Consider the following 12,959-nt stretch of genomic DNA (forward strand, 5'->3'; position numbering starts at 1 on the left):
AAAAAGGTAAGTGTAACAGAAACCAAATGCTGTTCCTTGAATCAAAGAGAATATTTCGTTTGACAAAATGCTTTTATTTTCATTTTGCCTGAAATCAGTCACAGCTGTGGAGTGGTGAGGAGGCAGGAGCAGGGCACTCCTGGTGTGTGCAGATGGGAGGTAGCAGCAGCAGGACCAAGAGCAGATGGACAGAGGGATTGACATCCAGGGGAATCAAGGCTGTGTGGAAATGTCCAGTGGCAGGACAGACCATGCCCAGGATATGAGAGCAGAATTCCAGGAAAAGGAGGGAATGGAATGAAGCAAGAGGAGCTGCTGGACAAAGACAGCAGCAAGTCAGAAGCCCTTTTCCCCTAAGAAACCTCCAGGAAATGTTTCTTTAAATCTGTGACAGTTCATGAATAGAGCAATATTTATGAGTCCATATGCAATTCATCCATTTAACAACTACTCTGGCCTCTCCCATATACTCTCCCATACAACTAACATTCCTTTTCTTTTTCTTTTTTTTTTTTAAAGAAAAAACAGTGGATATCCTGCTGCTAAGCCTCTCATTGTTTTGTCCTCTGGTTTTCCTTGGAGGTTTGCTGATATATGCATGTAGAAGGTAGTGTACATTTCTGGGTGGCTGTATAAATTTCTGGTGGAAGAGGGGTCAGGATGACAGCAAACCATACAATAGATAAAAGTCAAACACAGATTTTGTCAGATAACTTATGTTTACAAGAAGCAGTTAATTGTCCATTTCCAGCTATTGTTCTAACAAAGCAGTGCTTGATGTTGTGACCTAGTGTAAGACACTGAGACTTATAATTCTTCTCTCACAGCTCCTACTACAGTCCCCTGCAGATCCAGTCTCACACCTTCCTTTCTGCCACTATAAATGACCTTTTTGTCTTACTCTGACAGCTGCCTCTCTATCTTCAGTGTGACTTTACCCCACGCTTTCACAGGTTCTGCATTGAAGGCCAGCTGTATCAATCAGGCCAGAGATGAATGGCATGTCATGCTGTCCAATTTCATTTCATAATCCATGGGTGTCATTAAAGCAGTCTTTCACTCTAAGCTGGAGAGTTTACAAGGAATAAATAGAAAAGGGATGTCAGGCTGATGGAATGAACTTCTTTTGCTGTGCTATTAATACCATTAGTAGAGCAAAGTAATAGTAGTGGCCCTACACCCACTAACAGTTAAACTCTTTATGCTATTACTTTTCTGCCTGGCTTTCCTATTGACAGCTGCCTATGGCAGCAAAGGTTTTCTTGGACTGAGAAATAAACTTGTCCAGGATAGGATGATAACTCAAGATATCTTAATATTTGGAATGTGCAGTATGTAAGTGTAGCCTCTATTATAAGTAAACATTATTTGATTAATGGCTAATTGTTATTCCTGATTTGTATAATGGAAGCTATCAATTTTTAATTATGGAAAGAACACATAGGAATTATTTTTATTAGCATAAGTTCTCACTTTGCTTGGAAATTATATTTGTGTAGAAATCATAGGGGTTTTTATATCCATCCAGTCCTTTTAAAACTCCTGCAGGTTAGAAACCAGTCAAGCTAAAGAAGAGCTTGGGAAAATATTGAGGAAAGAAAGAAAAAAAAAAGTTTAAATGGCTTTAGAAATAGTATCTGCCTGTCTTGGAACATACATTACAAAGCATGAATGTCTGATGTGTCCCTGCAGACAAGAATAGTGGCGTGCCTGTGTCACTGTCTTGCAGGTACAGATGGCTGGAAGTCATAGCCACGCCTGTTCCACGTCCTTCAGATAACATCAAAACGTGGTTAGCAGAGGAGACTCACCACCAGGTAGAGTGGCTGGCTTTTTCTCTCACCACACTGACATGCATGATGTTACTTGCAATTGGAATGGTGCAATGTTGCATTTGGAGCAGCATGTAATTAAAAAAAAAAAAAAAAAAAAGAGAGAGAAAGGTATGTACAGCATTTGTAGTGAAGTCAGAAGAGAACAGAAAATTTGTGGAGGTTACAGGAAAATGATGTCAGTAGATAGGATGGAGAAAATCCTCAGGGGACTACAATGTTTGGTGTACTCAAAGGTGTTTCAGTGTATCCACACTAAGTGGGCCAACATTTTAAGGATGATCACCCTGAATCCCTGAAGAACAATCAGTTGTGGGATGTTACACATATAAGCATGTAGACCAATTATCAAGGGATTTTTTGTGGTCATCTACAAGTCATTGGCTGTGTGGTAGTCAATGTGCACATTCCTACAGCAGGAAGGAGGAGGCTGCACAATGCAGTATAAGCTACCCCAGCTGTGCCCCTGCTGCAGGACAAAGCTGGGTGCAGAGGTGTTTACTTTGGGACAGCTGATGTGCTATAGGTTCAGATGCTTGCTCATCTCATGCCAGATTACAAGTCTTTAGTCAACTTGGCAATATTTACATATTTAAAATATATATTTTTATAGAAATATTATTATGACTGTCATTAATGGAGCTCCTTGGCTTGCACATTCAGTCTTTCTTATTGCTGTCATGGTGTGAGCTGCAGGAAAAAATGTGCTAGTCAGGCAGAAGTTTAGATCTGTGTAGCTCCAGAGAAGCTGCACAGTGAATTGTGTACCAGAAGGCACAAGATTGCCTCTTACTTGGTTCTGCAACACATGAGGAGAAGGCACAGGTGTGCCTAAATTAGGGGTTTTTTTGGTGGAAAACACCATTGAAATAGAAAACTGTAATGGGGATTTTCTCTGCTCTGTGTGCTCAAAATATTTGTTCAGAGCCTCTGCAGGATTTCTGTTAATTTTACTCTATCCTGCCATATTATTGTACTTACACTGCAATATCAAAATATCTTTTAGTAGACCATTCAGCAATTTAACTAGCAATTCCCACTGTGTTCTCTTATGCTGTTTCCTTTCCCAAGAGAAAGATATATGCCTTCTAATATTGTGTTTTGTTTTTATTTTAAGTAATTGCAAACTTTTGTGATTGCAAACTCTGACAGAAACCACAGATCATCTCAATCCAGGAATCATAATTTGTGTTGTAAGGCAAGAGGAATGGGTTGTTTAATTTTGTCTTCTCCAAACAAATTAATGGGGAAAATGATGTTCTATATGATGTTCATATTCTATAGAATATTATGTTCATATTCTATAGAATTAAATTACAAATTAAAAGATTGAAGTGTTTTGAACTTGCACCTGGAGTTCATTCCACAAACCATGGGCTGGCTCCCAGAGCAGACTGTGCTCCTCTTCCTCACTACACTCACCTTCTCAGAAAAGCTCAAGAGCTCCAGAACTGGCCTGAGGCCAAGTCTCTTATTCTCAAGATTCAGAATAATTTCTATGACACTTCTGGTCAATATAATTTGACCAAATTTGATGCTAAAAGTGCCATATTGACCCTGAGCTCAGCTGGTTAAAGAGTACATTTTTTATCTCTTCTGTGCAAAACCCATTTTTATCAGTAATTGTGAGCAAATTAGCTGATATTGCCCATTTTTGTTATGAATATGGGCTGGCAGAATACAGAATCATCACCATCAGGTTTGTATTCAGCATCTCCCTTCACATTAGAACTGTTTAAGTTGCTATGTAGGGGTCTTTGTATTCAAAATATAATCACCACAAAAACTATATTTAATATTACTGATAGAGAAAGAAGTGATTTCTGTCCCCAAACTATTACAAACACTGAATAAACCTTTGACAGAAGACCAGCATAGCTGGGTAGTTACTTTGTACATGACAGCAACAAATTATTGAGATGACACTGTGATACTTTGATTCAAATGATTGTTGATGGTACAATGGTCATATCATCCTGGAGAGTGCCAATCAATGAAATCAAGGCTCAGAACAACTAAGCAAATTTGTCTGTGAGCAACTTGTCAATTTAGAGAGTAATTAATATAATCTTTGTATGCTGTAACAGTAATTAATCTGTACTAATTCCAGATATATGCCAAATATATTGAGTACTTGCAAAAATACACAGAATTTCTGATACCAATGAATGCAGATTTTGTTCATAATGTAATTATTTATCCCACAGCAACATATGTCAATGCAAATGGAGATGCACTCAGAGGTTACTCTGGGAACAACAGAAGAGAACAGAGATCAGAACATTCAACTGCAGAAATGTTTGAAGGAATTCATGTTGGAAGACCTATAGACATTATATGCCTTTTTTATCTGCATGCTAGTGTACCTTGTACCTTTCCATGAGGTAGACAATATTCTAACAGATCAAAGAGCAGCTGATGAGGGAATTTGTCTGAGCCAAATAACTTGAAGTACTTTGTGCTCTGACAACATGCAACTCTTAAAATTCGCTTTGGATGACAAACACAAAGCAGTATCTTGCAGTTTGTCTCTAAAAAACCTGATCTTCAGCCCAGGGAAATTAGAGCATCTCAGAAAATATGAGCTAATATTGACATCCACTTGGGTTAAAATGAAATGGGAGTTAGTGTTTCATAATGCTCAATAGCTTCCAAGTACTGTCTGATAGATCAAGCCTTTTTGAAGACTGGCTGTTCATACAAATCTCATACTAGCTATTCAACATCTCATTTAAGGTGGTCATGAGAAATTGTGGAAGAAACAAATGTTTTTGGAAACAGCAAGAGAAAAGTGTTCTCTAAAACTCAAAAAACCCCCAATCCCTTTCTGAGTCACTGCATTGAGTAAGCACACATCAACCAGAAATAGGAGATATGTGTGAAGATATGTTGTGGACCTTGCAGTTGGTAAAATAAGTAAAACAAGAAAATGTTAGATGAGGTAAAGAAAACAAAGTTTTCTGCTGCACTGTGATTGTTTAAAGAATTTTAACTCAGAGAAGTTAAAAGTTCAGAACTGACCAATTTTTCCTATTTATTTTTCCCCATCCTTTTAAAGAATCTTTCCTACTGATTTCATGAGGTGATGAGCTATGCTAGTCCATAGCACACAGTCAGGGAAGATTATTCTAACTCTTAGTTGAGATAGTGTTTATTTGACTAGAAGAGAATGAATTGATTTTGCAAGGACAACATTTCTTTTTTAAAGGTGGGAAATACAAATCAGTGATAGACATAGTTTTCTGGAAGGTTTGGAAGATACCTATAATTTACTTGCTTTCATTACTGGTAATGTTTTTCCATGTCAGAATAATATTGATTGGAAGAAATAGCAATAAAAAAAAATTGTTTGTGCTTTTGAAACATAAAGTTTCTAAGATACACTTTGGTGCTGAGTCTTGATTCATCTAAATGTGCTTTTTGTTTTGGTAAAAGGTCCACAATGGAGAGGATTGCACTATTTTTCCTTTATTGACTGAGCCAAGTTCCAGTGAGACAACTCCTGCAATATCTCCTCTGTCTTGAGTGCTGAAGGGAAAACCCTCAATCAGTGTAATAACTTTTCTTTTGGATGATCACACACCATTTCCATGGGTAGCCAATACAATTTATCCCATCATCCAATATTCAGGAAGGTTCTCTCAAGAAGAGGGGAAAATCTCCTACTTTCTGATAAAAACCATTAGAGGAGGCATTTAGAAAGCATCATGAACTCATAGATTCCTTTCTTGGTGAGGATAAAGAGTGGATAAAATGAAAAAAATCACAATATAAGTGAGGTAAGAGGGGTAGAGGAGAACTACACTGGCCACTCACATCTGGAATACAGACTTCATAGAGTGAAATCAGGCCACAGTGAATATTATATTGTTCCTTAAAATATATATTTTTATACATATATTTTATATAGTTTTGGCTTGAAGTGCTCGAAGCCCTAAAGCTGTGCCAGGATTTAAAATAAGACAGAGAACATACAGACAGATTAAAGGAATTTTATTGTTTTATCTGAAAATAGAAGAATTAAATAGAATTCTTTCAGATTAAAATTGATTTTCCTACAAGAGGCCTTGGTCAATACACAGAGCTTGCCTCATGAACATGACAGCCTCCAGAGACACATCACATGAAACATTATGATAATATCAGTTGTATTGAAAATTAATCCTAAAGTGCAAATTTGATAAAGCAAAATACAATATCTGGAACCTTCCAAGAAATATTTGACCTATCACAAGATGGTATAGCTTTTCCTTAAAATAAAATATTATTTTAAACCTATCCAACACTTCTTGTCCAATAGTGGATTAATCTGCAAGAAAGTTCATGACCTGAGAGCACAGGAAAGACACCAATCTGTTGGAGCAGGTCCAGAGGAGAGCCACCAAAATGACCAAGCAGCTGAAGAACCTCTCCTAGGATGACAAGCTGAGAGGGTTTGGGCTGCTCAGCCTGGAGAAGAAATTATTTCAGGGACACCTTACAGCACTTTTCACTACCTATGGGGGGCTGACCAGAGAGCTGAGGAGGGACTTGAAAATGTAGTGGCAGGACAAGGGAGGATGGAAGTAGAATTAGATTAGCCATTAGGAAGAAATTCTTTACTGTGAGCATGCTGGGGCAGTGGAACAGGTTGCCCAGAGAGGTTGTAGGTGCCTCTTCCCAATGGTGTTCAAGTCCAAATGGGATGGAGCTTTGAGCAACCTGCTCTACTGGGATGTGTTCTTGTCCATGGTGGGGAGGTTGGAAGTAGATGGTCTTTAAGGATCCCTCCCAGTCCCAATGACTCTATGATTCTCTGAAAATCCTACTCAGCTTGGCTTGCTTTCAGTGAAGCTCCTTCCTTTACCTAGCTGTGAATGACACTCCTGTAAGATTTCACCTTCTGGTACTGAAGTGGGACCTGATGAGACACTGGGCACTGCACTGCACATAGACTGCTCTTCATCTCCACTCATGCATGCACAGAGCCAAAATCCCTTTGCTGAGGTCACAAAACCCAGTGATATGTCCTGGCTGTTTCATGCTTTCATCTCCAAATCCTCACCAGTCAGCTACATTTAGTACACAGGATCTCAGGGCTAGGAGCATTATTTAGTGTTTGTGTTTCTTCCTGAACATCAGTGACTCTGTAGGTATCAGACATACCTTACTGAAGCTCCTGAAGGAAAATTAGCCCCTTCTCTTTGCTTTTAAAGGAGAATAGTTTCAAGAGGATGATGTCAGTCAGCAAAGCAACCTTCAGCCTTGGGACTCAGCACAAAGGCTGGTCTGGTTGCCCAGTGCTGTAACCTGCTGTACAAGCAACTTACTTCCAGTCAGAAATGTTCCTCAAGTTTTCAAACTGGTTTAATTTGGAGCAAGTCTGTTGCTTTAACTGCACTGAGAGTATTAAAGCAATACACCTCCTACTCTATCTTGAAGACCTGGCCTTTATTAGGGACAGGATACAGTACAAGATTCTAATTTTTACTTCCTCAGGTTTAGGTATCTAATCAAACAGAACTGGCCACAGCCCTGGGATGTTGAGAGAAGATCTCCAGTAATGTCAGTCTAGAACAGGTGCCCAAGACAGGATGACCACCTCTTTCTGATTAGACACTAGATGCTCAGAGTGCATGCCCACATTTTCTTGACCTAGTTATTTTGCCTTTCTCTGCCCTACTGAAAGGAGATATTTTGGCCAAAGACGAGCTTGGCAGTTACAGCCTTTGCATTTGGGAGTCTTCCCAGAACATTTAAAGATGTCATAGGTCATATCTTATAATGTTTCAGACCAACATTATTAGCCAGCAATAGCAGTTTTGATCAAAAACACCCTTGCACAGAAACTCGGGCCACAGTGTTTAGGCTGAAGCCTGGGTTCATAGTTTTATTCTGATCAAGTAGAGAAGCTGAAGGATGCAATACTTAAATGTAACAAACACATGAAGAGCACAGGAATGTGCAGCTGTATGCATGTGGATACACATGCATGGCCAAGGAAATGCTGTTTGTATGGAAAATGGCCAATATTCCTTAGGGCTGAGTTCATGCTGCATGTGGTGTTCTCAGCATACTGCCCTGTATTTCTCCATTGCAGATGTGCAAGTTATCTGCTGGCATTTGATTAGCCAGAGCCAGCTGACTGGTACAACTTGGTCTACTCATATTGAAAGGAACCAGCTGGCTCCTACAAAGCAGCTCAAAAGATAAAGGTGACATTGGGAGATAAAAATGCTTTGGTGACTGATGCAGGACAGGGTTGTGCTTACAGTTACATTACTGCATCTCACCAGAATATATACAAATACATACCTATTGTTGGTAATCTCAGAAAAAAATCCAGGTCACAGTTGAATGCCAACTGCATATCAAGCCTGTCACCATGCTCTGGTTCTCCTGAAACTTGGCAGATGATCAAACCCCTACACAAAAATAGTTAGAGAATACAGTTTTGGTATTTAGCTCAGAAAGACACTTGGAGCAGCACAGAGCCAGCAAAGCAATTGATATCTTTGAGTAAAAACTACCATAGTTTTACTCAGCTTTCCTCTTAATATTCTCTAATTTTGTAAAAGTTTTAAAGAAACCACGATCATATGTATCTAGCCTCAGTGAAATCAAAGCATGAAATTATTAAAAAATAAAAAGTGTAATAGATAGGCAAAGCAGGACATTGACAAAGAAGGAAAGAATAGATGAAAGTGGGAGGGAAGAATGAAAATAATTAGTGTTTCAGCCCATACAGCACTATTATTTTGTTCTCATTAACTCACAAAATTAGTTTGGATTCAGCAAACTGTCACTTTGCATTCATATAGATGAAAAATAATTGCATTTTAAAGCTTGTTTTGGCTTCTGGCTGTCATTTGGTTTCTTAACCAATGACAAAAATGAGAAATAAGGTGATTATGTAAATATTCTAGACCACAATAGCTAACAAATATTCATTTCATCCTGGATTTTGTGCAAAAGGCTACTCTGCAGGGAAACCTTTCTCCAGTTTTCAAACTACTTGTTGTAGGATACTGAAAACAGACATGAACTCAAAAGGAAACTTGACAAAACCATGAAAAAATATCTATTAAAGACTTGTTGGATACAAATGTCAACTCTACTGACTCATGTTCAAAATTTCATGTTCAAAAATTGCAAGACAATTGTTGCTTTCTCCCCAGGCTCCTGCAGGCACTGCTCAAGAGAAAACGGAGCACTGGTCAAGGTCAGACACAGCTTTGGAGCAGCTGCAGGGATGGCTGAGGCACTGAGGGATGGCTGTTTGTGTTTCCAGACCGAGCCATTACTGAGCTCACTGCTAATGCTGAAACCAAGTGAACAACCTCTGTCTTCAGGAGAATTGCAAAACTTGCTGCTCAGCTAACACCTAAACCCAAAACCCAGCAGAACTGTGGCTTCATAAAGTCTCTCATTCATCTGATGAATTCATCTTCCAGACAAACTTTATTTGCCCATCCTTTCAGTGATAATGTGGCAAGGGTCTTTATCCACTTGCATAATTTCAGTAGCGTCTTGATTCACAAGGGGTTTTTCATAGAAAAAAAAAAAATGCTTTATTTAAAACACACAGGATGGAAAAGCTTTACCCCTGCTCCCTTTTGGACATTTAATAAAGGAAATAGTGATGTATATATCATGGCCTGTTTGAACATCTGGCAACAATAGAAAGAGATGGACACAAGCAAAATTGTGCTCACTTTCTGCAGCCTGGGGAGAATTTACAGCAACATATACTCATTATATTGTTAATATAGTCAGCTTTTATTCATTGCCCTGCCCTGCTTGACTGAAGAGTCTGGAAAGCACGAGGTTTTCAGGGTTATATAGAAATTGTAAATTATTTGCATCCTTACATCTTTCAATTTATTTTTTTTGGTGAAAAACAATAAAAAATAAAATCACAGAATACCTGTCTCATACATAACACATATTCTGGGTTCCTTGAAATTAAAGATAGTGTCTGTTATAGGAAAGGGCCGTGCTTGGTGAAAAGGCTAGTGCTGGTAATTTGAAACTAAGAGGCTTCAAGATAACTTGTTTGGGGATTATTTTCTTGTTCATCTCCTGCCCTATTTCTATCCCAGGGACTTGTAATAAAAGTGTTGATGAAACCACTTCCCTGCAGTGGGAAGTAGGGCACTGCTGGGCTTTGTAGGAGCATAGAGTTGCCAGGGCCACTCCACCAGGGAATGATAGGTTTCTTCCCTCCCAGCTCTGGAGCAATGGCTTAGATGAGCCAGAACAGGGAGATTTGGGGTAGAGGCAGCACAGATCAGATCATTAAATTAGTGGAAACATGATAATTATCAGACCATGGTGATTATTGACTTAGCAAGACAGTATGTCATGTGGTGTCTTTAAATGCTGCTTTTATGGAACATCTCAGCCCTTGACTTGGAGGAATTCTGATGAAACAAATGGGAGCTCTTCTTGCTAAAAATAACCCTTTTTTATTGCTTTTTGTGTTCTTTTCTCTTTCCTTTCCTTTCCTTTCCTTTCCTTTCCTTTCCTTTCCTTTCCTTTCCTTTCCTTTCCTTTCCTTTCCTTTCCTTTCCTTTCCTTTCCTTTCCTTTCCTTTCCTTTCCTTTCCTTTCCTTTCCTTTCCTTTCCTTTCCTTTCCTTTCCTTTCCTTTCCTTTCCTTTCCTTTCCTTTCCTTTCCTTTCCTTTCCTTTCCTTTCCTTTCCTTTCCTTTCCTTTCCTTTCCTTTCCTTTCCTTTCCTTTCCTTTCCTTTCCTTTCCTTTCCTTTCCTTCTCTTTTCTTCTCTTTTCTTCTCTTCTCTTTTCTCTTTTCTTTTCTTTTCTTTTCTTTTCTTTTCTTTTCTTTTCTTTTCTTTTCTTTTCTTTTCTTTTCTTTTCTTTTCTTTTCTTTTCTTTTCTTTTCTTTTCTTTTCTTTTCTTTTCTTTTCTTTTCTTTTCTTTTCTTTTCTTTTCTTTTCTTTTCTTTTCTTTTCTTTTCTTTTCTTTTCTTTTCTTTTCTTTTCTTTTCTTTTCTTTTCTCTTCTCTTTCCTCAGTGTGACTGGATTTTAGACACTAGGTGTCAGTCAGTCACCTCTCAAAGGCATGCTCTCAAGCTCTAGCCCATTTGTCTTTGGCAGCAAAAACTTTTAAAGAGATAATGTACAACAGTATACCCATTAAATAATAATTACAATCATGCCAAAGTCAGGTGAGGGCTATTTAGCAGCCAGACAGATCCCAGAGCCTGGAAATGTCAAGAAAACCCTTTTGTAGAAAGACCCTTGCACACTCTGTGGTGAGTATTCACACTGTCATGATAAAATATTTTTTAATTTCTTGTCTAATGCTACAGGTGACCAATTAATTTCTCTTTCATTCATCCATCATACTTCAGCTTCTGTGCTATTTCTAAAAAACATATGTTTCAAAGGAAAGCACACCCATCCTGACCTGTGGAGTTTGCTCCCCACAGGGCATCATTGCCATGTACAAACTAATGCCTGCAGCAAAGCTGTTGTGACAGAGGAGGCTGATCAAGAAAAATGTTTATGTTGACAACAGTTTGAATATTGCTCTTTTTGCCAATTCTCCAAACATGACATTTTCACAGTGTCAAGCTCCAGCAAGAGCCCCTGGACTTAACAGATCAGGCCTCTAGGGCACCCCCACACTGAGCATCTCCAGTTTTGTGGATCTGGATCTTAGTGTTCAGGTACCTCAGGAGATGCTGATAACAGAGCTGCCTCAGTCAAATAATGATATACAAGAGGAGCTGTTTGCTGTGTGCTCATACTGCCTCAGGCCTCAATCTCATATGTCCTCACTCAGCTCCCAGCATGGATATTGAGGATTCCTCTGCTGTGTGACTTGGGCACTTTGGTTTGCATCATGGACCTGTCCCAAATGCTCACAGCTCCACTAGATGTCAGGACACAAATATCCTCTGGGTCATTTAAACAGTTTCTGTAATTTGACTTTGTAGGTACTGAGGTTTTTTATAAATCTTTTCAGCTACAATTTGATTCAGTAATCTCAATAGTCCTCCAAAAATCTATTACCTATTCTTGAAATACATTCAGGCTTTCTTTCCTGGAATCATATATGTGTGTAATTTCCAGTTTCAAATACAGAGCTATTAAGACAATGCCACTGTGTAGCTTGAATGGAAACTTACTCTAGAGTGCATTAAGAAATGCATTTTACAATTATGATCTTTATTCTTTTACACATATATTTAAAATTTCTGCATCTCTGCTGTGAGGCTCTGAGGAGAAAAGTCCTTTATGATATGCTGACTCCATAACACACAATTTTTTTCACCCAACCTGTGATATCCAGATTGCTAAGCTTATACTGCTCTTGTCTGATCCTGCAGTACTAAAGGTTGGATTAGTGCAGCTCTCTCCATGTGCCAGTCCACAGATCAAGGACCACTGAGAGCATCACATTAGAAAAGGCAGGTAACAACTTCCAGGCTACAAGAACAGAGCTGGATTGTTCAGTGCTCTGTATTTTGTGAGAGAATCCATCCATGTGCAGGGCTCCCCCACGAGAGCAGTTTCCTTTCCAGGCACTCTTCACTCATCCTGGCTGAGCATAGGTCAGTGCAGAAGGTGAGGGGACTGGAGAGCCAGCCCCTTTGATGTCTGTGTTTGGGTTTTTAAAATTTTATTTAGTTTGTTTGATCTCACATCAGGGCTTTAGTATTTTTTTTTTCCTGGTGATGGAAAGAAACAGCAATGAATGAGTTCCTCATCTGTGTGCCTCTCTTCTGCGATCACTTTCTTGTTCCCTTTACTTCAGAGTATTTTTGCAGCTGCACATCATCATGGCAGCTCCTCAAATCAGTAAAAATTAGACATATTTGTGTGACAACTTTCTACCAAGTTAGCTGCCCTGGAGTGAAGTAACAAGCAAACACCTACACTCAGATTGATTCCACTTAAGTAAGGTGCATCTGTCAGAAAACCAGAACACCCCAATATCCCAAGGAGAAAGGCAGACACCACCAAAGGATGGCTCATGCTACATGAGGATGGCTGTTTTCTGCTTTTCTCCCTGGATTTTCAAGACCTCCCTTTTGCTCCCATTCTTACTGCAAGAGGTCTAGTTCAGCACATAAACTTAGTTGAAAATAAATAGGGGAAAAGCACTAGTTATAAGATCAAAC

At 38.9% G+C, this 12,959-nt stretch overlaps 1 protein-coding gene across 2 annotated transcripts in view; it reads left to right on the plus strand.

Moving 5' to 3' along the window:
* LOC130252980 (interleukin-5 receptor subunit alpha-like) overlaps positions 1 to 9,707 on the plus strand; it is a 28,036-nt gene extending 18,329 nt beyond the window's left edge. The window contains exons 10-12 of one of the 2 annotated variants that reach the window (XM_056491125.1): positions 520 to 607; positions 1,730 to 1,817; positions 4,040 to 5,214. In XM_056491125.1, the coding sequence (XP_056347100.1) occupies positions 520 to 607; positions 1,730 to 1,817; positions 4,040 to 4,162 (299 nt within the window). In that variant the 3' untranslated portion in view covers positions 4,163 to 5,214. Of the gene's footprint in view, positions 1 to 519; positions 608 to 1,729; positions 1,818 to 4,039; positions 5,215 to 8,989 lie in introns of those variants that run through there. The other variant, XM_056491134.1, reaches the window with a different exon arrangement.
* Positions 9,708 to 12,959: the final 3,252 nt, after the last annotated feature.

Source organism: Oenanthe melanoleuca, chromosome 1 (genome assembly GCF_029582105.1).
Source record: "Oenanthe melanoleuca isolate GR-GAL-2019-014 chromosome 1, OMel1.0, whole genome shotgun sequence".
Lineage (NCBI taxonomy): Eukaryota > Metazoa > Chordata > Aves > Passeriformes > Muscicapidae > Oenanthe > Oenanthe melanoleuca.